The sequence below is a fragment of the Blennius ocellaris genome, assembly GCF_963422515.1.
Source record: "Blennius ocellaris genome assembly, chromosome: 5".
NCBI lineage: Eukaryota > Metazoa > Chordata > Actinopteri > Blenniiformes > Blenniidae > Blennius > Blennius ocellaris.
The window spans coordinates 19,723,831-19,745,680 of NC_137654.1; the positions used below are offsets into that span (position 1 = coordinate 19,723,831).

The window sequence follows — 21,850 nt, forward strand, 5'->3', positions numbered from 1 at the left end:
AAAATACAAAATGCGATTTCAATTATGAAAATAAATCATTTAATAAAATATTCCTGTCACAGCTGTTGATGTTTTAGGTATTTTAAAGTAATTTGAACCATTGATGAGGAAGCCAATTCTTACATTTGAATGATTATATTGAATGTCTGATTATATTGACATTATAAATGTTAAAAGCAATTTCCTAAAAACATGTTTTGATTATTATCAAAGCCTCATAAACACATTCAAATGATGTATTAAATGAACTCTAGCAGCCTCACAATGCTGCCGATTGGTTCATAACTGTTGAATCAATTTGGAGGATGAGAAGCAGGATGGGTGTGGATGTTTCTCTACGTTTCACAAAATCATCAACACTAACCTGTTTCTACTCTCCTTTATGACTTTCCACGAACTTAAGAAAATGCTTTTGTATATTTTTCTTGAGTCATCAAACAGAACTTCTGCTTCTTCTGCTTAAAGTGAATTTAGGTATACAATCCTCTTTGTTGAGGAAGATATTTGAGGGAAAATCCAGGTCTTGAAAACAGACAGCAGAAGTGATTAAAGATACTTTTGGCCATATAGTGTAAGAAAACATCAGGCTCACATAGCAACTTTATAACACCGTGTGTGTGGTCTCATGTAACCGGATTTAAAATCATACTTACCAAAAACTGAGACACACATTAGTAAAACAAACACAGTGAAGGAAAAAAAAGTCATTCGGAACACACCAACTATGAAAGCCACACAGCACAAAGTCTTCACTTACAGACTGAATATATGGCTACATCTCTCTCTGCAGAAACCTAAACAGGACTGCAAATGACAATCATTAAATGACTGTGGGCTTTTTAGCTCCTGCTCTGGGCCCTTTGAGCCCTGACATGAATGCTGGGCGTGGCTGGCTCTGGGAAAAGGAGGATTAGGTGAGTGAAAGCAGAGCTGACAGGTGAGAGGAGTCAACTCAATGAGAAACAAAGAAAAGCACAAGAAGTAGGACAAAAAAGATGGGAGCTTTAACCCTTTGTTTGGAAAGTGACCGTGTCTGGTGACCTGTGCGGCGTTTCATGTTTTCGGCTAAACTGAATGTGGTATACTGACCGAAATACAGTAATAAAGGGGAAAATAGTTGGCTTAATTTTTAATAAACCCTTTATTTTTCAGAGGATCTCTTTTAAAATCAAATGTGTGTCCAATTTGTTTTTTTTTTGTTTTTTTTAAATATGAAAAACTGTGCAAGGACATACAAACTAAGCAATCTGGCAACTCATTTAATGGAATTAGTGTTGTGATGGAGAACAGAGCTAACCTATAATACATCTTTAAGGGCGATGAAGCCCATTCATAGAACTTCTTGAACAAAAATGGGGGAATATGTGTTCATTTGTTCAGTTTAATTCCACTTTGCAAGCGATTTGCTCGTATCGATGGTGTGTAATTGTGTATTTTTTTTCTTTCCAAATATTTTCCTTAAAGAAGGGTTGAACAGCGAATGAGAAGTTTTGGTGGTTTCAGTTCAAAGAATGCAAAGAAGGAAGTGAATTGCAATGATAACTGGGGCAGCACAGCTACTGAGAGTCATATACACAGAGAAGAGACTGCGACATAGAAGGAGGGGTTAAAAAAGAGGAGTGGAAGTACACAGATGACAGAGTGAAAGAGACAGTATTTACCAGAACGGTAGGGGCCACTCAGCCAGTGGAAGTGGAGGAGAGATTGTGACTCTGAGCCCTGGGATTGGCTGCCTCTCTCTGGAAGTACTGCGAGGGTGCGGAGCCTAGCTTATGGGCCATCGCTTTTTTTTTTTTTTTTTTTTAGGGGTCAGGGAGAGGGGAAGGTTGGGAATATTGAGGTGTTACGGAGGAATTGGAGTCAGGGGGTACACAGGGGGAGATTAGAGAAAGGATTAAGGAGAAGATGGAGAGTGCAGAAGGAGGGAGTGCGGGTGCCAGGGGGAAGAGACAGTTTATCAGAACATGACAGGGAGGCAAAAAGAAAGAGATGCACACAGACTCAGATAAAGACAGAACCACTTGAGCAACTCCGCACGAATGCTGAAGGCACATCTAGTACGAACAGGTAAAGTAAAGAGGCACAGAAAAAGGTAAAACCTCCACATCAGCGAGGTCGCCGTGTTACTTAGTTTATTGGACTTGGGCTGGATTAGCATTTATTATCTGAGAGCCATGAATGTCTGCAATAAAGGTCATGACAATCAATTAAATACTTAAAATTACACTTTTATATGTATTTCCGTTAGGACTAAAAGTCATGGACTGGTAAATGGAAAAATACGTTTCCCTATGACCAAAAGCTTAGATTTAATAATGTTTCACAGAGTGTGGCAGTGTGTTGTGAATGTCTGACTTTGGGAGCCTTATATGGTAGACGCATGAAACTGTGTGTGACAAGAACACAGACACATGTGACGACAGGAAACAAACACAGAGAGAGAGAGAAGAGGAGAAAACAGGGAGAAAGACCTATCCTCTCTGAGGGTGCCTCGTTATTTGTTTCAGTTTCGTTTAATACTGTGGCACTTACTTGACTCCGGATAGACTGAGGATCTCTTCCCTGGATCTTTCTGCAGCTGAATGCCTTTCACAGAGAAAATGGACGCAGCTACAAAGGAAATAAGGCTGGTGAGACCGTGCCTGAGCATCTGTGTTGTAAATATTGATCTGAAGTGTTTGCACTCACTGTCGGTCAATGTTTGAACCTGATCCCCAAAAGTTCTGAAGTACGAGTGTCTGAGAGCCTCCTCAGCTGACACACGCTTCTTCGCCTCAAACTGGAGACAAGCAAAATGAGTTAAAATGGTTTAAAGTTCTCTATAATCTTAGCACACAACATGATTCTGTTTTGTTTGTTGTTGTTTTTTTACCTGCAAGAGCATGGAGAGCAAGTCATGACCATCATTGTCTATCCTGTGTTACAAAAACAAGAGAGGAAGTTAAAATTCAAACAGATCCCAGAAATGTTTCACAAATGTCTTTTTCAGTTTTGTCTTGAAGTTCTTTTTTCCCCTAATTTACTTCAAACTGAGATTTATTAAACATAAACTGAAATATTTTAATACCTTCTTTTGTTTCATCCTATATAATTGTTGTATATGTGTCACAAGAATTAAAAAAAAAAAAAAAACACTGTCCAGTACAATACAAAATACTACACAAGAGCAGATGTTTCTGTTTTTCTACTACCAGTTATCCAATTTTAGAATTAAATAAATAAAACCTTTTAACATATCTGCAATAAAGGGTAGAAATAAGTGACAAAACAATTGAGTGAAGGACATTTGGGTTTATTGAGCTACGCTGTGTACCTGGGCGCATGGTTGACAAGGGGCTCCGCGCGGTAAAGAGGGAAATTATATGTCTTAAACTCTTCACTGGTGGTGATGCCAGGCCAAGTCTCTTCTGTAGGAGTGCCTGTGAAAAACATCAACCGTTGTTTGATGTACACGATAAAGCATGTGTGCATGAAAACATGAGTGATGCACAAATGCTCATCGGAATCCCCTCCGGGGTCTCACCAAGGATGCGGAATATGAGGTGAAGCTCGTCCTCAACTGTGGATCCAGGGAAAAGAGGCCTGCCTGTGATCATTTCATAAAAGATACAGCCAACACCCCTGCACGAGGGAAAGAAACAGTAGATCACAGGTTGGTTCAACAACACGGAAATCACTTTTGACAGAAACATTAGCATAAAGGCGTCACCTATGATTACAATGTTGAACGGCCTCAAGCAACTAAAAGAGGCACAATGAGGTTGATCCAGTTCAATGGGGACTTTATGCAATTTGTTCATGTGCAGATTTAAATATGTTAAACGATCTCAACGTGACTCAGAAGAAGAGGTGTCACTGGTGTTCATAAAATATACGTATAAATATAGATTAGGAGCAAAATCATCTTTTAATAATTGGATTCACTTGAGAAATATTTTCTGTGTGATTCAGTTGCAAAGTCTGAGCCACGACAATTATTTTTTTAAAAAGAAAAAAAAAGAAGCTACAAATGAATTGCAGTATAACTGCCTGGGTCGTGTTGATCTCTTGTAATATTCAGTGTGTTTATGTGTGTTTGCTCACCACATGTCAATAGGAGTGGAGTACTCGGTGGAGCCCAGCAGTACGTCTGGTGGTCGGTACCATAATGTCACAACTTCATTGGAGTAGGTCTTCGTAGGCACGGATTTCGCCCTTGCTAATCCTGAATAGAATATAAAAAACACAATGCCGCATGATTAAAATAAACAAATTTTTTCCGAACCGTGCAGCATCACAGATGCTTTCTTGTTCAACTGTTATTGTTATTCTTGTTCAACTGCTTACAGCAGATGTTCTACTCACACAAACATGGAGGCAATTAAAACCTTTTAATAGTTGTTGGGCACAAAACCTTTTGACAAAATTACCTTTTAATGGTATATATTGTAGATATTTTAATTCATATCCAACAAAATAATATACAGAGACACTCACACAGGACTATTTATACTATTTCTTCTTTGTCCTAAAGAGGGCAGTGTTGGGTGGCAAGTCACCTCTATCTATGGTGTCCTGTACAGCCCAAGAAGGCTTTTAAGTGGCAGCAAGTGACAATTTTAGATTTAAAATTCACAGGGTAAATCATTAAAAACAAGAAAACAAACTGAGAAATTTCACCCGAAATTTTTCCTTTCACATATTTTCTACATTTGACAACATTAATTCATTAGTGCCACCACACAATATATTGAAGAGTGACGTGTGGCTTCCTGTAGTTTCGCTGATGACGTACCAAAGTCTGCCAGTTTGAGCTCTCCTTTTTCATTGATGAGCAGGTTCTGGGGTTTGAGATCTCTGTGGAGGACCTTTCTTCTGTGGCAGTATGCCAGACCTCTTAAAAGCTGGAATAAGAAGATCTGAGGAGGAGAGCGAGGGGGAGAGTGTCTTACAACAACCAAAGAACACATGCATTTTTAATTCTGCAGCACTGCACACACGTGGAACTCTCAAGTACCTTGACATTGTGAACGCTCATAATGCTCCCGCAGTCATCCATGTATTGCTTCAGGTCTTTTTCCTGAGGAAGACAAAAACAAAAAACAAATGAAGAAGTTCCTGACGTGTGCAGTGATAAAACACACCCTCACTTTATAAACCTTTAGGTTTACACTCACCAGGTACTCAAACACCAGTGTGAGGCACTTGTCAGTGTGGATAATGTCGTGAAGAGTGACAATGTTGGCGTGCTTCAAGTCTTTCAGGAGAGACACTGCAGGAGGAGACATGTCAGTCAAACAAAAGGCCAACTGTGAGAAAGTAAGACAGTGTTTATTCGTCACGCTGGCTCCTGCTCCTCCACATCACATGCTCGACACCCAGCGCACAGCAGCGCAGTACCTTCTCTGATCGCAGTGCAGGGCGCCCCCTCCTCGTGCTCCAGACGGATCTCCTTCAGAGCCACTAAATTGTCTGTTAGCTTGCTTCGCCCCTTAAATACCGTAGCGTACGTCCCCTAAAGAGATGAGAAACATGCAAATGAGCTTATGCACGAAAGCAAAGTGAACAACACCTGTATTGACGGTGGTTGTGTGATCTCACTTCTCCTAATTTGTCGAGTTTGATGTAGGTCTCAAGCTTCCCGAAGCCGATTTCAGACTACAAGAGGACAGAGAGAAAAAAAATAAATAAATAAACAGACTCCAGTTACTTTTGCGACAGTTTGGTTGATGCGTGAAACATTACAGCTTCGTCTCTCTTGTCAGTGGTTGCGTTTAACAGAAGTTTGATTCCTGTTATTTAGAACTGACATGCTTCAACTCCAAACCCATTTACGCATACATAAATACAAGTTATTAATTAAAAGAATATTATGTGCACTGCTGTTGAAATGCCTTTCTGTTTTTATTCTTATGAAACCTTCCTTTAACCCGGTACATCAGTAGAGAAGCGATTCTCATTTGCACAGAGGAAATGATACAAAACAGTGAAGACATCAAGAAAAACATAGAGACAGCTAAAAATGTGCATTACAGTTTATTATCAAAGTGCAATCTGCCAGGTTTTTCGTTTTGTTCAGTCTTTCAAAGCACTTATGTTGTGATTTCTTGGGACTGTCTGCTCTTTTTCGGTTTAGATGTTTTGGAGGGTTTTGATGAGGATTGAGAATGATTGAGAATGGATGCACAGAGTTTGCATGTTCTCCCTGTACATCTGGGGCATTTTGTGTGAATGTGACTCTGTCGGTGTGAGTGTGACTGTACTGTGGGTGTGAATGTGACTTTCCCTCCTTGTTTGCCATTGTGTTTAAATGTCCAGGGCTTTACCCTGCGTTTGCCCTCAGTCAGGTGGGATCATCACCAGCTGCCAGCGTCTCCGAGTTGAATAGAGCTATAAAAGCTGAATGGATTCATAGGTTTGGTTTTTTTTCGTTTCTGTGACATGACAAAATCAGACAAGACACTCTGCTCAAATATTCTCTTCTCTCATTTGATTCACTGTCAGAAAGGAACTCAAAGAGGATGGTTAAAAATCGAAAAAACTGAAATAGTTGCATCATGAACTCTGGATACAGAGTATAGATCACATGTATGGACTTGATTCCTGGAGTATGGAGCAGTATGAAGCATGGAAATGATTGATAAAATATCTGAAAACACATTTTACTGATGACACAAAACAAATGTCAACGTGGATCCACTGAAGACCTGAGTTGCTTCAGTTCCTTTATTTCTATTGCTATAAAGAGATGTCATTGTCAGCTGCACTTATATATTCTGTGTCAGCAGGAAGTCAGTGTGCACATAACGACAAACAATATAGACATTACATATTTATTTCTAAACATTTCTATAGACATCCAGAGGGTATGCTTCACATCTGTGCCTGAATTAATCCTGCAGTCTGTTAATGAAGGTTTAGTTGTATAATGTATGTGGCCCCTGGGTCTCGAGGTCATGAATTATAAATGGATGTGGCTCTGTCAAGCTGTGATACCCACAGGCCTGCCAGGGTTTGTCCCTCTTCCTGACACTTTTCCTCACGTATTTGTCTATTGCTGTGAAGAGTATTGTCTGCACTCAAGCCTGTAAACCCTCCCATGTTTCTCAGTCCTACGTGCGTACGTGCGCCAAGGGGGAGGGTCTCCGCTGACCAAGTTAGCTGATGAAGCATGTGATCTCTTTAAAGGCTTGCCTAAAAAAAAAAACAAGATTATGCCAACCTCTGATGAAAAACGACACATTTATACCCAGAAATAAAAAGATGTGCATGGGCTGCCCAATTCTTAAATTTGCATATTTAATTAATGAAGACATAGTGTATATGAATCTATATTTGGATTAAAATACCATTTAGTCAGCCTACTTTTGAAATCATTTTAGAAAGTCTCAAATTTAATCAGAACATGCAAATGTTCGCATTTGCAGGAGTATGGTGAAAATATAATGATATACCATATCACAGTTGGACTGAGGGCTATTAAATGCATGCATGCACGCACGCGCGCACGCACGCACGCACGCACACACACACACACACACACACACACACACACCAAGCCCATTCCATTAAAAAATAAAAGTGTCCTTAAAACTAAGAATTCCTCCTCCTCTGCTTGCACCGTAAGTACCTTCCAGTCTGTGTGACTGTGTGAGCGCTCTTCTCGGTGGCAGTGGGTTCATTTCATTTCTAATGCTCCAGTGAGCTTACTCAGCAGAACTAGGTCAGACCAAGTTTTAGTGACAAAACTAAAGCAACATAAAACCAAACAATATGTGGCTCTCGGCCTGTACGAGGATTGAGGAGACGTACACATAGATCAACTCACGGCATGAGAAAGAAAGATGAGGAGAGAAATGTTATCCAATGTATTAAAAAATGTCTATGACTGCAGCTGCATTGCAGTGACTTAAAGTTAGATTTGTGTTGAGAGGAAATGTGGAGTGAGGGTATTACATGGGGAAAAGGAAATGACAGGCTTCAGTGAAGAAAAGCTGTGTCGGATGATGGGAGGTGAAAGGAAAAGGAGAACCGTTTCATTAACAGGATTTCTGTGCAGCCGATAGACATCCTGCACTCTCGCCTTTTCCATGTGCGCCTGAAAACAAATACAGGCATGGTCTGAACAAAAGGAGTCACCTCACCTTCAGCCATATTTAGTTTTCTCAGTTTATTGCATCAGACATGCTGCCGCTATATAATAAGATTTGAAGGCATAAACTGTGCTACTGTCATTGCAGAATGGGACGGGTTAAATATAAGTGAGTGTTGCGTAATATGATTAAGCATTGAGCCTTGAGATAAAATGACATGTCATTCATCAGCCTCCTGGAACACTGAATCCCACTGGACTGCTGTGAATAATTGATTATCAATGGGCAGCAGCCATGAACGAAAACCGATCCCAACCAACTTCGCTTGCCTTACACTGGAAACGATTCAACCATCTGAAAAGTTGGTTTCAAGTGAATGCGTCTGTCATGGAACACCGGACCCATGTTTTATGTTACGGTAACAACTGGAGAGCACACCAATAACCTCAAGAGCCTCCCATTAGAGGCGCCACAGACTTTTACGAGCGTACAGAAGTTAGGCGTATGCGTGCGTGTGTGTGTGTGTGTGTGTGTGTGTGTGTGTGTGTGTGTGTGTGTGTGTGTGTGTGTGTGTGTGTGTGTGTGTGTGTGTGTGTGTGTGTGTGTGTGTGTGTGTGTGTGTGTGTGTGTGTGTGTGTGTGTGAGGAAGCACACCTGATATTAACTTTTTGTGACGCCTGCTCAGTCCCAATTATCAGAGCTCAAACTTATCAAGGTGGAGGAGTTAAAACCAGCAATTTAGAACAGTGGCTGGGAAAGTCAGCAAAAACATGCCGTGTTAAATTTGTGCAAATATTGCATTACAAAGCCAAAAACAGGCTTCTGTGTGAGTTAAAAAAAAAAAAATAGTAGACAACATGTATGTGATGTAGCATCTCTGCTATTTATGTTTTGGAGTTCATGGTAACAAATCTGAAGGCGCTCGGACAAAAGACCAGCAACTGCCGTGGAGACTTTGATGGAGGCTTAAAATTTGCAGTCTTTTGGCCTACAGTGAGAAGAATTCAAGGATGACTGTTGTTTCTCACAACCTGAGAAAATCTTGTCTGCAAACTCCTAAGAAGGCAAAATTTAGAAGGAACTCAGGCTATCTAATTTTGTAACATTTATCTTTGATTCACAAAACCTGTTGGTCTTTTCAGTCATGTTTGCAGTTGTTAAATCAGAATCTATTATTCTGATTTGAATGCTTCTCTTCTCATTGTTCTCTTGCACACTTCAAGGTGTCCTGAAGTGTAATCCTTGTCCAGAGAGGAGCAGGAGATGAGTCTTAAGACTGCTTGCTGAATTATTCATCCATCTATTACATCACGTACTAACAACAACCCTAAAGATAGACAGCCACACGCACATGACGACAAACCTGAAAAATGTCTCTCCACTTTATGCTGTAAAGACAGGAACTCTACTGACTATCCTCTTCTCCTCTATTTATGCATCGCACACATTTCTTTTTTCCCACGCTAAAATATTTACTTTTAAGTCTGTTGGCCTCGTGCAAAAGAAGCAGCATCATTAAATAGCATGGAGGCAAGGTTGTGGCCCTGTCCAATAATTACATTCCGAAATGGTTGATGGAGGCTGAATCCTTACACTTTCCTATAGAACAACAGGGCTTTCTGTAATCTTGTTTAGACTAATGTATCGCAGGCAGAATTGAATTTCAAACAGAGAAAGCGTGTGAGATGGAGAGGACGAAGGAAACAAAGAGCAGGGCACTCTTGCTCCGTTCAGTCATGTATGAAGGGAAACGTGAGCATGTGAGGCACGGCAGAGACAAAGAGTGACGTGGAATACAGTGTGACCAAACTGAAAACCAAAGAGCAGAAGTACTCCAGCAGCAATACAAAGCGATATAAAGAGACATTCTGCATATTCATGAATATCTGCCTATTTTCCCCACTGATCCCCTTCTGTATCTGTAGCAAACCCCCTCCCCCCCAGTTCATACCCATAATGCTCCTGGCCTGGATACATAATAGAGAATGTATCATTCATCCCCCTACTGAGCCATTGTAAGCTCTACAGCATAACTTAGTGTGTGTCTGGACAATTATCTACATTTGTGTGGTTGTGCGTGTGTCAAACAATATAATGGTCTTAGTCAACCATTTTAGCGGTGCACAATGACACTAATAGTTCATATTACGCTGGTTTCCAAACAAAGACGCATGAAAAGAGATGCAGCTAATTGAGGAGCCGCTCAGCTAGTTGGAGATTCACACACAAACAGACACAGGAACACAGTGATGACTGACCAGTGATGCGCGTCGTAGCCTGCGGCTCATGGGCTTGTCAAAAGGCGGGCTATTCATGGCAAACTTCTCCAAGTAGCCCTCCGGTAGCCTGATGTCAGCTGGGAGAGACAAACGTTTGTTTATGTCCTGAAACCGAAAAAAAAAAAGAAGAAGGAGAGAGGAACAGAGAGAGAGATTAATGAAACTGAAATTGTAATCTTATGACAGAGATAATATGCTCATGGGTTTTCAAACACAACTGTACATTCATACATTTTGTATCGCACTTTGTCTAAGTCAGAGTCACAGGGTGCCGGAGCGGATCCCAGCACATTGTGGATAAAGGCTGATCATCAGTCCATCACAGCACAAACAAATTCACATTCACTCCTACAGGCAAGTTACAAGCACAAGTTATCCTGAAACACATGTTTTTTTGAACCGTGGGATGAAAGGGGAGTATGCAGAAAACACATGGACGCACTAGAGAACATGCAAAATCCATACAGACTAACTCAGACTTACATCAGGAACATTTTTGCAATGAGGCTAAAATGCTAACCAGCAGAGCACCAACAGGGTTGAGTCTGGAAGTGGAGAAATACGCCTGTATTTATTCTGCAACAAAATACATTGAGACGTATTCCAGCAAGAAAAAAAAGCGACACTTCTTTCTTTAAAAAAGCTGCCATCAAGCAGCTAAAATAGACTTAAGAACACTGTCAATGAAGGCACATCATCGTGTCAATCCAGGACTACGCTCTCATTAGGGTCAAACTTTCTCTCTTGGAAAATGTTTGAAGTCAAACAACCTTGTTGAATAAAGCATACAAGATTGCCTGATTTGACGTTAGAAAGAAACATATATGTTAATTATGGATCGGGAGTGTTTACATTTTACACTTGTGTGATTGGGGCACGAGTGAGGAACAAAAGTGACATCTGAGCACCGACGCACACCACAAACTTGTTTGACTTACAAACTAACTCTGGTGTGGTTTGACTCAACCTCCATTGGCGTCTAAATGCAGGATGGAACAAAAACTTCTAAACACACCAAACAAAGGATACAACAGGCTTCAGTATCTTTCCAGCAAAATTGGTATTCACACACAGAGGAAATTTACTTTTTGACACTTTATATATATTTTATAATCTGTTGGTGAATCAAAGATCTAAAATGCATTATATCGGCATTCAGCCCAACACACAGCATCTCTGTGGGAGTAATGGAGCCGAGTCACTAGATCTGTGTAGCACGTGTCCTGTTTAGACCTTTAGGTTTGACATTAAACTGCAGTGAACACCACAGGTGATCACAGCCCAACTTCATTAACCCATGTTCATAACACTGTCAGTCACTTGTCAATGTCAAGGACAGCCTTCACTTACTAGAATGACTGAAATACGACCTCTGTTACAGGTGCCAGTGTGAATGACTGATGGTGATTGGAATGACAGCTATAACTCAAAAGCATGAATAAAAAGCCAAAGAGTAAGCATTGACTGCATGAGGGGAGGGATTTAAGATCCTGCTAAATTTAGGATCTATTACCCTTAATAAAGGCAGACAGTGTGAAACGATGAACACAGCAGTCTTTGTAAGTTCACAAAAAGGAACAAACTTTGGATTTTTTCTTTTTTTCTTTTAAATAGAAGGGTTTGGTGCTTTCAGGTTGGAGTTTGCATGTTCTGTCTCTCTCTTCGGGGAGTTTTTTTTCCCATGTACTCTGATGCCCACCCACAGTCCAAAACATGCATTTGAGGCGACTCAAACTGCTGAGTCTAAATTGCTTGTGGGTCTGACTGTGTTCGCGAGCCTGAACTGGCTAATGTATTTAGGTCAGAGGGATATCGTTCTCGATGTAAGCAATTCAAAGGAAAAACTTTTGCTTGAACGCATTTTGTGTCAGGCCCCTCCATTTTTCACCATGCTTTGATGCTATATACTAACCACGTACAGCACGCCTGTCGGCGAGGTGCCAATCACGCATCGTTTCCATGGCAGCGGTGGTTGGTCCAATCCAAAACGCCCCACAGTGTGTGTCCTCGATATGTGTTTACATATGAACAGTAGTGAGAGGGTATGCATGTGTGTGCCTGAAGATGAAAGGTAGAGGGATTTCACGCCTATAATGGAATTATCGGAGCTCACTGGCGAACATAAGAACATGCACCATTACATACAAACCCTAACCTGAAGTGCTTTGACACTCCACACGGTGTGAGAAGGTACGCTTAATGAAATGCTCCGGACAAAATGCACTGACACGACCCCTCGTCTGCAAGATCACGCATTTTGTAAAGCTCTACGGAGTGTCCCAATCACAACAGAGTAAAACACAACAAAGGGAAGCAACATGAATGTAATACGGTACAAACATGCCACGTGTGGAACGGCTTTCTTCAACTCTTCTGCAAATACTGTAGATATCATATCATGCACACTTTATCATAAAACTGACTCCCGGTGACCAAAACAAATAAGCCTGTTGTATAAGTGTTGTTCCTGCTCTCTTCCTTTCAGAAGGACAACAAAGGACACAAGTTCACAAAAACACTAACCTCCATGCCCCCTTATTGACTGCTAGAGAATGAATAAAGACCAACATGTAAACACACACGTATCCCCATACTCACAATGCAGAACAGCTCTAGTAGCTCCCTCATTGTCCTCCTTAAACGTGTTTTTCTATGCACTCACACATGCGCTTTCAACGATGCATGTGCCTCTGACCTGATACATGACTGCACGCGCTTGACAGAGAGAGTCAGAAGGAGAGAGGAAGAGAGAGAGAGAGAGAGAGAGAGAGAGAGAGAGAGAGAGGGCTGGCACTGTGGTAGAGTGCCATCCACATGCTCAGGAAGAGGAGGGGAAAAGGGGAAGAGGAGGAGGAGGAGGAGGAGGAGGAGAGGAGAGAGGAATGGACAGATTCCTGAGGGGAGAAAGGCAGATGGGGGAAGGGGTGAATGGAGAGGGGTAGTTGAGAGGAAAACACTGTTTTTATCGGCTCTCCAGCAATCATTTTGTCCTCTATCTCTCCTACTTCTTTTCTCTCTCTCTCATCATTTCCTGAGCCTTGTTCCTCCAGATTGGCCCTTTTCTCTGTCAGGCCAATAATTATTTCTACAGGCATAATTAGTCCTTCACCCCGGTGCTGTCCCTTGCTACTCTGCGCCTCCGTCCCCTTCTCTTTCTGTCTCTCTGTGGTAAACAGGCTCTAAATTAGTCCCTTCCACTAGTCAAAGTCTGTCTCCAGGCATTTCCCATAATACTGCTGCGATCATCACTCTGCGACTCGTTTAAACAGTCACACACACACATGCACATACATGCACACACACACACACACACAGACACACACACACACACACGCACGCACGCACGCACGCACGCACGCACGCACGCACACACACACACACACACACACACACATACACACACACACACACACACACACAGAATCTCTGCAGCCGACATGAGCACACACTCATGGTGAGACAAAGCAGCAAACAGCACACTCTGTCTGTGCGCAGATAGCACAGCGGCCCTTACACGTACAGGCAAAACACCAAAATTATTTACAATTGACTAGGTACATAGCTCAGCACTGTGGCTTTACAATTCTTAACTGTGCGATGTCATCTAAGATCAGTGGTCACAAGAGCCGACACACACATAAGATCATTGTGACAAAGAATAGCAAACAATGTGATGGGATAATTACCTGCATACCTGCAAATGAATAATTACCTACATTTCTAAATTTAGGTAATTATTTGGTATTTCTTTTTTAGAGATGCCATTGTAATATGAACCTTCTCTGACTGGAGCATTCCTTGGAACAACAGAGCAGTGTAGCTGTGTTGAAGCAGAACTACAGGTGAGTCCAGGCTCACAGTACCTCGTTAGAGATGCGCCGATGGTGGTTGTTCCTCATGCGGACCCTCACTGGACTCTGGACCTCGTCGGAGGACGTGCCGGACGCCTGGTCACTCTCCCCATCGGAACCCATCTTCACATTTTCATGGACAATTCCTACAAAATACATACATACAACCATCAGAGTCACATCCACAGTGTCTGTACTCGGAGGGAAACCAGACCTGTGATGTAGCAGTTAATGTTGTTCGCAATTATTGGTTAAGGAAATCATTTTTGTTGCTCACTCTCCAATCGGAAGGTATTTTGTCCTCGTTAAAATAAATTTTACTTCTTTATAAAGGCCGTTGTTTGGTCCCAATCCCCAGATGATAGCCTGTACCACCAACCATGCAGGGGTGTTACCAAGAGTGTATGAAATACCACTGGTAAGACGAGGAAGTCAGAGATCAATATTATTACCCTGCATGCAACGGGAGCTTTCCCATCTCTGGCTGCCACAACCCCCCTCCTCCCCACACCTTCATCCACCCCGGAATCCATCTGATTAATGAGTCACGGTGCAGCAGACAGGACTGCCTCCTTCAGTGTGAGTGTGTGTATTAGTGTGTGTGTGGGGAGGGGGAAGGGTGTCTCTTTGGCTTTCTGAGTCTGGGTCATGTACAGCTCGTACAGTATGTATTGGCATCTGTGCGCGTGCATGTTTTCCATGTATCTGGCAGGATGAAATCGCTTCCTGAGCAGGACTGACAGATCAGTTATTCAACATATCCCCGCACCATACCAACATCTACTGTATACATCAGGGAAGGGAGGGAAGATTAGGGAGATAGTGTGTGTGTGTGTGTGTGTGTGTGTGTGGTGGGGGGGGAGATTGGTTTTGGGGAGAAGAAGTGATGAAGTGGAAAGAAAAATAAGTCCCCTGAGTGACTGTGACACCTCAGCCGTGGAATTAAGTGACTCAGGACCAGATAGGTAAAGCTATTTATTATAGTGCAATGTCTGTCAGCTGAGGAACATCTGAGGTTTACTGTAGGTCACTTCTATATATATTTTTTGTGTGTAATCAGGGTTTGAAATCAATGCAATCAGACTGAAAATGGGAAGCCAGTATATCCAGGATACTCTGTGAATAGAGAATAAACAAGAAGACAGCATTTCAACATAGATCTTTCTTTTTTCATTCATTGTTAACAGTTCTACAATGGCTTGCCTTTATTAACCTGTGAGAGGCTGATGTTCAAAATGCATTACTGTTTCTAATGTGCTTGATTTAATGTTTTCACCTTTCCATGTCATCATGTCACTTTTCTTGATTATTATATATTTTTTCCCCATAATGTCACATCGGTGTTCATCACATTGCCCTCTCAGCACTGAGCAGATCACAGAGCCCCTGCCTGGACCAATTAACCAGAGCAGCAATAATGTCAAAGCAATTCTAAATTAACCAACTGCATGCTGCTGCTGAAAAATAACATTGAAGGATAATCTCCGTGATTATACAAAAGTATGCTTTATAACCTGCACATGGAAGCTGTTAGCGAAAGCTAATGAAAATTTTGGTTTTACATATACAGTGGATAAGATAAGATGACCAATATGTCACCCTTGCACTGTGGTTTCCCCTCCTATCATGCTGTACAATCATTCTTCCTCAAACCTTTAACAATGCACACAGAGAAAACCTTTGTGAATTCCCCCCCCCCCCCCCCCCCCCCCCCTCATTTTCTAGACTTCTGGAGCAAATTTTTGCAAATGTCAAAAATGTCTTCCTTAGTTTCTGTGAGGATTTTACAATCCCTCTGTCACGAGCTATTAACTGCTTAGCCCTACAACATTTCAATTTGAATTGAACACCTGATGTATGACTCCTTTCTAAGGGAGATCTTAAAAACATACCATCATGAGACACAGCGATCAAACAATTACAATGATACATCTTTCTCACTTACTCACACATTCAGTTTTATACCCTCTAAGCCCAAAGGCAGATCCAGAAGAGTATAAGAACAACAGAAATATTTCAGAAAACCCAGACAAAGAGAACATGCAAACCTGCACACAGAAAGAGCCTCAAACCCAGACTCAAACCGAGGATATTCTCAAACACTGATAGAGATGAACAACACTGTGATACATTTCTTAACCACTAGAGATCCCTCTCAAACAGTGTCTTGAATAACTCTTTGTGTATGTCTTCTGTGATCGTTAATAAAATGTATATTTTTTCGCTGGGAGGGAATGAGAATGAGCAAATCCAGTGAGTTGTCTGATAAAGGAGTTAACTTAAACCTTCTATGATGGAAGCCAACACTTAATTAATTGTGTCATTCATGTTCTTTATGATGCAGTTAGCTACTTGCAACCACTTGAGTTGCTCATGTCAGACTATATTCGTCCAATAAACTATCTGTTGTCAGAAGCAGCATATTGCTCATTAGTGAAACACAACCATCTGTGTACATCAACAGTGAAGCACTTGTTTAAATCTCTAATAAGTCAGACACAGCTTGTGCCCTCAAAGCCAGACACACAGCCTGACATAAGGATACGGGCAATGAGTATCCCCTGATAAGGAAACTGAGCAGGCAGTTGTTGTATCCAGAATCAAGAATCAACCTTCACAAACCCAGATGGTGAAACATTAAACTTGAGGCAACTGACACCGGAGTTGAGAGAAACTGATCCGGAGCATCTCACTATACACATACATGCGCATATGCTTACAACGAGTGAGTATCCGGTAATCCAGAGTTATGCCATGGGTCTTTCTCACTTTCTGAGAGCTCCAGATCTTGTTCTGTTTGTATAAACAGTGAAGCTGATGAGGGTGGGTGAGATGAGACGAGCTCATCAGGGAGGAAAATTCCACCACCTGAACCCAAAACAATAGACCACAGAAAAGGTCCCTGAAGACACACAGTAGCTGCACTTGTCTTTCATAAAACTGCTCCCCCCCCTCCAAACACTTTCTGGTCGCAGAAAAACCCCACAGTTCACCACTCATATGTACTTTACCTCCTCACCACACAAAGTGTAATTTATTCTTTCGTTTCCCCAGAAGACAAAGAGCAGACAGTAAATGTTGCAGTTAGCCAGCTTCTGTGTGCGGAGACAAGCTGGCCTAGTTAGGGGCTGCTGACTCCCCGCTATGCACATCCAGATGAGTGAGTGGGTTTCTTTTCGGAGTATCCTCACCTCACCCAGCTCTGAGTGGATTTCACCGGGTGGGACATTCATCTCCAGCACATGAAAGCAGGGGCTAAGAACTGATGAAAAAAGCTAGTTGAAAGGGTGTTGAAAGAAGCAAATAAAGTCTACAGATTTGCTTTAAGAGCTCTTCAAAGAGCAGCAGAAATATCGGGATTTCCTGCCATAAGCCATCACTTGGCAAGGCCAGTCTCTGAGTTCAGTGGGTTGCTCAAGGGCTGCACTGGTAGAGTTAACAGGTACTGTCCAGATCCACATTACACACTCCCATTACTACAGGCTAAGGCCTTCAACTGAATCCTGTCACCCCCCCCCCCCCCCACAAAGTTTTCAGACTCTTTTTAAAGCACAAAGCAGATTAGTGTCTACTTGCTGTTCAGGCAAAATTCAAAGAGTTACTGCAGTCAATGTGCTGACAAGAAAATGAATAAAAAATTCAAAAGAACTCCTCAGTTCTCTAAGGAGTTCATAGGATTGCATTGCTTTAGGCCAACACACCACATGAGTTCTCTTTAAACCCAACATGTGAGAGGAAGCAGACCTCATATAAATTTGCATTGTTTTAAGAGGAGATTAAGGGTTTAAATGCATTTCTTTGTAATTATGTAGTTTCCAGGTGGAGCATGCATGTGTTTATAAAATGGATGTGCAACTATTTAAGGATGTAATAGTTAATTAAAATGATGAAACAATACTTTTTAATCACGCACTCAAGTACATGAGATGTTGAATGATATCCAACAACATCAGAGGATGAATAAATCTATAATCTATAATAAAAAGAAACTACTGTGTAAAGACTCACCAATGCGATTTCCTGGTGGACGGCATGAATCCAGCACTCGAAGCATACGGAAAGGTGACAGCCTCAGTGGAGTGTCTCTTTCACCCATCCTGACTGCCTCTCCTATTTTAGTTTCCCCGATCTTAGTTTCTCCCGCTCTGGGAACACGAGCTGAGCCCCCTCGGGGGTTGTCTGACATATCCATTATGCCACAAGTTCCAGAGCAATATGACTTTAAAAAAAAATATATATTTTTTTTTTTTCTCAGAAATTTCAAAAACACAGCTTTTCAAAGAAGTCAAGTTATCGTCAGATCAATCTACCAGTCTGGGTGATGAGCAGGATTCAGGAGCTGTTGGTGAAGGTTCCTTCTCTACCACAAGAAGAGTCCCATGCATCAGAGGAGAGTCTCACATTGTGAGGATAGTGCAGACTGCACAGGCACTCTAACCACAATGCAACAACTCCCTGGGCTGCTCCTTCTCTTTAACTCTCTCTCTCTCGCTGTTTTTTTTCCCAGAGACGCTCCCTTGCTCCACTTCTCCTTCTACCTCACCCCTTTTCTCTCTGCAGTCACACACCACTTGCTGACTAAGGAAGGTCAAACACCGAGCAGGTAGGCAAAACGCTGCAGAGACGGTCCGACGCAGGCAAGCAAAAAACGGTCAGGACCTGTCATCTCAGGAGAACAGGTGTTCTGTCTTCATTCGAGTCGTCCACACACGATCCAGGAAACACGTGGAAAGATTCACCTCACAGCTCCCATCTTTCACTTCACTGGCTCTCAGGTGTTTACCACACCTCTGTCATGTGTTTTCCTTTCCTTTTGCACTCTCCTCTGTTTGTGGACGTGTTCGTCTCTTTGTTCTCCTCTTCTTCCACTTTTTCAGCACAGCACAGTGTCCCGGCTGTTGTGCCACTATCCTTCGTTCCGTTGCCTCTCGATTGCTCCCCGCTTGCCTCTGGCGCCCCTATCAGAGCTCTCAGTGTTGTTAGTCCTCGCGCTCCCTCCCTTCACCTTGCTATTACTCCCCTTCCTATCATGTGATAGCAATCGTTCTCTCGCTCTCTCCTCCTCCTTCTGCCTCTACCTCTCCTTCCCCCGTTCTTCCTATCTCTGTCTGGGTCCAGAGATGGTGTTGAATATCAGCGCGGTCATCCTCTCCTGTTCTAAAGCCGATGACAACCTTTTCCGCCCGATCAGTCACTTTCTAGAACTCCATCTTTACTGCTCGATCTTTCTGGCTTTTGCTTTCTTGTGCTCCATCCCTCCTCTGCATCCTCCTTGTCCTCATCGCTCTCTAATGCAGAAAATGAAACCCAGAGGCTTTTGAGTGACGCCTTTGGCATCCTACCTCCCCTCTTCTTCATTCTCTCCACTCTCCTCTTCCTCTCTCCGTCCTTCCCCATGGACATGAAGCACAGGCCATTATTCATGCAAAGCCCAAGCACACACACACACACACACACACACATACACATGCAGAAACACTGCCCAATACATGCTACAGCACACACGCTGCACGTCCCTGCAAGCCTCCTCAAATTAATGGATCTGTCTCCCTTCACAGCATACAGACTAGGAAATATCATACAAGTCTCAAACAAAGAAATATCAAGCAGCAAAGAGACATATTAATGGCCAACAAAATAGCTCTATTCTTTCTTCATTTTCTGCAAAAGTGTGAAAATAACCAGTCATGGAAAACAGACAATTTATCCACTGCTATCAGTGAAGTAAAGTAATAAGCAAAAGCTGCTTGTTAATTTTGTATAAGGGTATTACATAAACTGACCCCAACCATTCAATCCATATGCTCAAGTTCATAAATTATGAAACCTTGTTTAAGGTTAAACCACCCATCAATATATGACGCTATTCGAATTTGCATCACATCATCTTATGTCACATAAAAGAGTCAATTCTACATATTAAATACCGAAAAATCAATACTTAGATTGTGTTTTTAAGGTAATACATAAATAATTTTCCTTAGGTAACACTTTTAACTTTAATTGTAGATCTTCATCTACAATTACTTATTACTAATACTCAAGTGTAGGTTTCTGAAATGAGTCAGGTGGATATACATTTTTGTACCATCACTTTAGACAAAGCGTATGCATTTATCCCTTCAATCTCTCAGGGCAAAGGCAGATTTTACCACTATAGAAACTAACTTCAAAAGACATATTCAAAGCCTATGATTGCGCTGAATGGCAACTGCATCCAAAATGTCAGAAAGATAACGTTTTAAATGTCATGGCTCCTTATTCTAATCTCAAGGATTAACACTTGGTTTCTACTACTGTAAGGTTGAGCTTCTCTTCATGCAACTACTTAAGGTGTTCTGTGTACCTTAATTAAGAAAACACAATCATGCTGAGAGGCTCACACACCCTACATGTCAATAATGGTGCAATTTAAGGACTTACTTGCATCAACACATAAGATATAATTGGTTTTGATAGTGTTGATGTGTGGGATGATTGAGGTTCTCTGTTCTCTCTGTCATCACAACTTTAAACCCCTTTAATCTATCTAGGTGTGGAAGGTAAGTTCAAATAAATATTATTGCAGTGGCATCCATTACATCCTCGGTCGTTCAGATTCAAGTGCAGAGCTTTGGTCACTCAGAGTGTATTGATGGACAGATATTGATGCAAAGAGATGAATCCTCGAGCATTAAGCTGTTTGAAACGTCAAGGACAAAAGCTCACCGCTGAGTCCTCCACCCATTACTGTGTGCCTGTCTCTTTATATTCTCGAGAGGAACTGTATACATCCAAGGATTTCCTGTCTCACTTTCCTGCTCGCTCCGAGCATCTTCTCTCTCTCTTCAAGGTCTCTTTTCACTGCCATTTCTTCCTGCCACCTACTGTAAAACATCTATGTTGCTTCACTGCATGATAGACGACATTGAAAACAAACTGTTTTCACCATTTTTGGGCCATAAATACCAGTCTGCCTCTGGGTTAGAGAGACAATAAAACCAGAGTGCATATAATATCCCTGAGGAGCAGGCGTGTACACTCCAACAGGCCTGGGAGGGTGGGGGAATTTAGACTGCAGTAATTACCTCTAAACCTTTTATCTGCATCTAAGGAATCTTATTATTCAATTACTGGGACCAGAGTGCCTACTGTAAGATACAGGCGATGTTTTTGCTGGTCCCAAGTGTCTCACCCCCCACACCCTGCCCCCCCCCCCCGCCCATATAGCTTTGAAAATCACTGATTATTAACATCTTCCTTTAGCCTCAAGCATAAGCTATAACACAACAAGACACCCTGACATAAAGAGCTCATAAGAGCAACTACATAAAAGGAGTCTCCTCTGTTGTTCTTATTAAATCCGGACAAATGCGCGGCCGATAGTGTGGGACGTGAGGGAGAGGGCAGCAGAGATTAATGCGGTGTTAATGCATTACATTAAATCCCTGGCACAGACAAAGTCTCAGATGATGTACTTATATATATGCAATGAGATATAAGGGCGTTCTAAAAAGCTTTCTATCTTTCATCTCTGTCCCATTCTTGGTATATCTGCAGGTTAAATATAGCGTGTTGACGTACATGGAGAGTGAGAGGCACATGCTCTGATGTTAATGGGAGACTATCAGAAGACTGGGAAACACTCGGTGGGTTCACCCAATCACCA

General features: G+C 41.9%; 1 protein-coding gene across 4 annotated transcripts in view; it reads right to left on the reverse strand.

The window, feature by feature from the left end:
* Positions 1–21,850, reverse strand: part of LOC308130424 (cyclin-dependent kinase 17-like) — a 36,850-nt gene that overhangs the window by 3,069 nt on the left and 11,931 nt on the right. For 2 of the 4 annotated variants that reach the window (XR_013936632.1, XR_013936633.1), the window contains 14 exons: positions 14,215–14,348; positions 10,331–10,456; positions 5,581–5,637; positions 5,380–5,494; positions 5,157–5,251; positions 4,997–5,059; positions 4,775–4,898; positions 4,084–4,204; positions 3,524–3,621; positions 3,314–3,419; positions 2,873–2,915; positions 2,689–2,779; positions 2,533–2,610; positions 758–1,783 (listed from right to left, as the gene is read on the reverse strand). Coding sequence is in view for 1 of the 4 variants with exons in the window: in XM_080496802.1 (XP_080352928.1) it covers positions 2,533–2,610; positions 2,689–2,779; positions 2,873–2,915; positions 3,314–3,419; positions 3,524–3,621; positions 4,084–4,204; positions 4,775–4,898; positions 4,997–5,059; positions 5,157–5,251; positions 5,380–5,494; positions 5,581–5,637; positions 10,331–10,456; positions 14,215–14,348 (1,251 nt within the window). In the remaining 3 variants the exon portion in view is untranslated. Of the gene's footprint in view, positions 1–757; positions 1,784–2,532; positions 2,611–2,688; positions 2,780–2,872; positions 2,916–3,313; positions 3,420–3,523; positions 3,622–4,083; positions 4,205–4,774; positions 4,899–4,996; positions 5,060–5,156; positions 5,252–5,379; positions 5,495–5,580; positions 5,638–10,330; positions 10,457–14,214; positions 14,349–18,210; positions 18,291–21,850 lie in introns of those variants that run through there. The other 2 variants (XR_013936634.1, XM_080496802.1) reach the window with 2 other exon arrangements.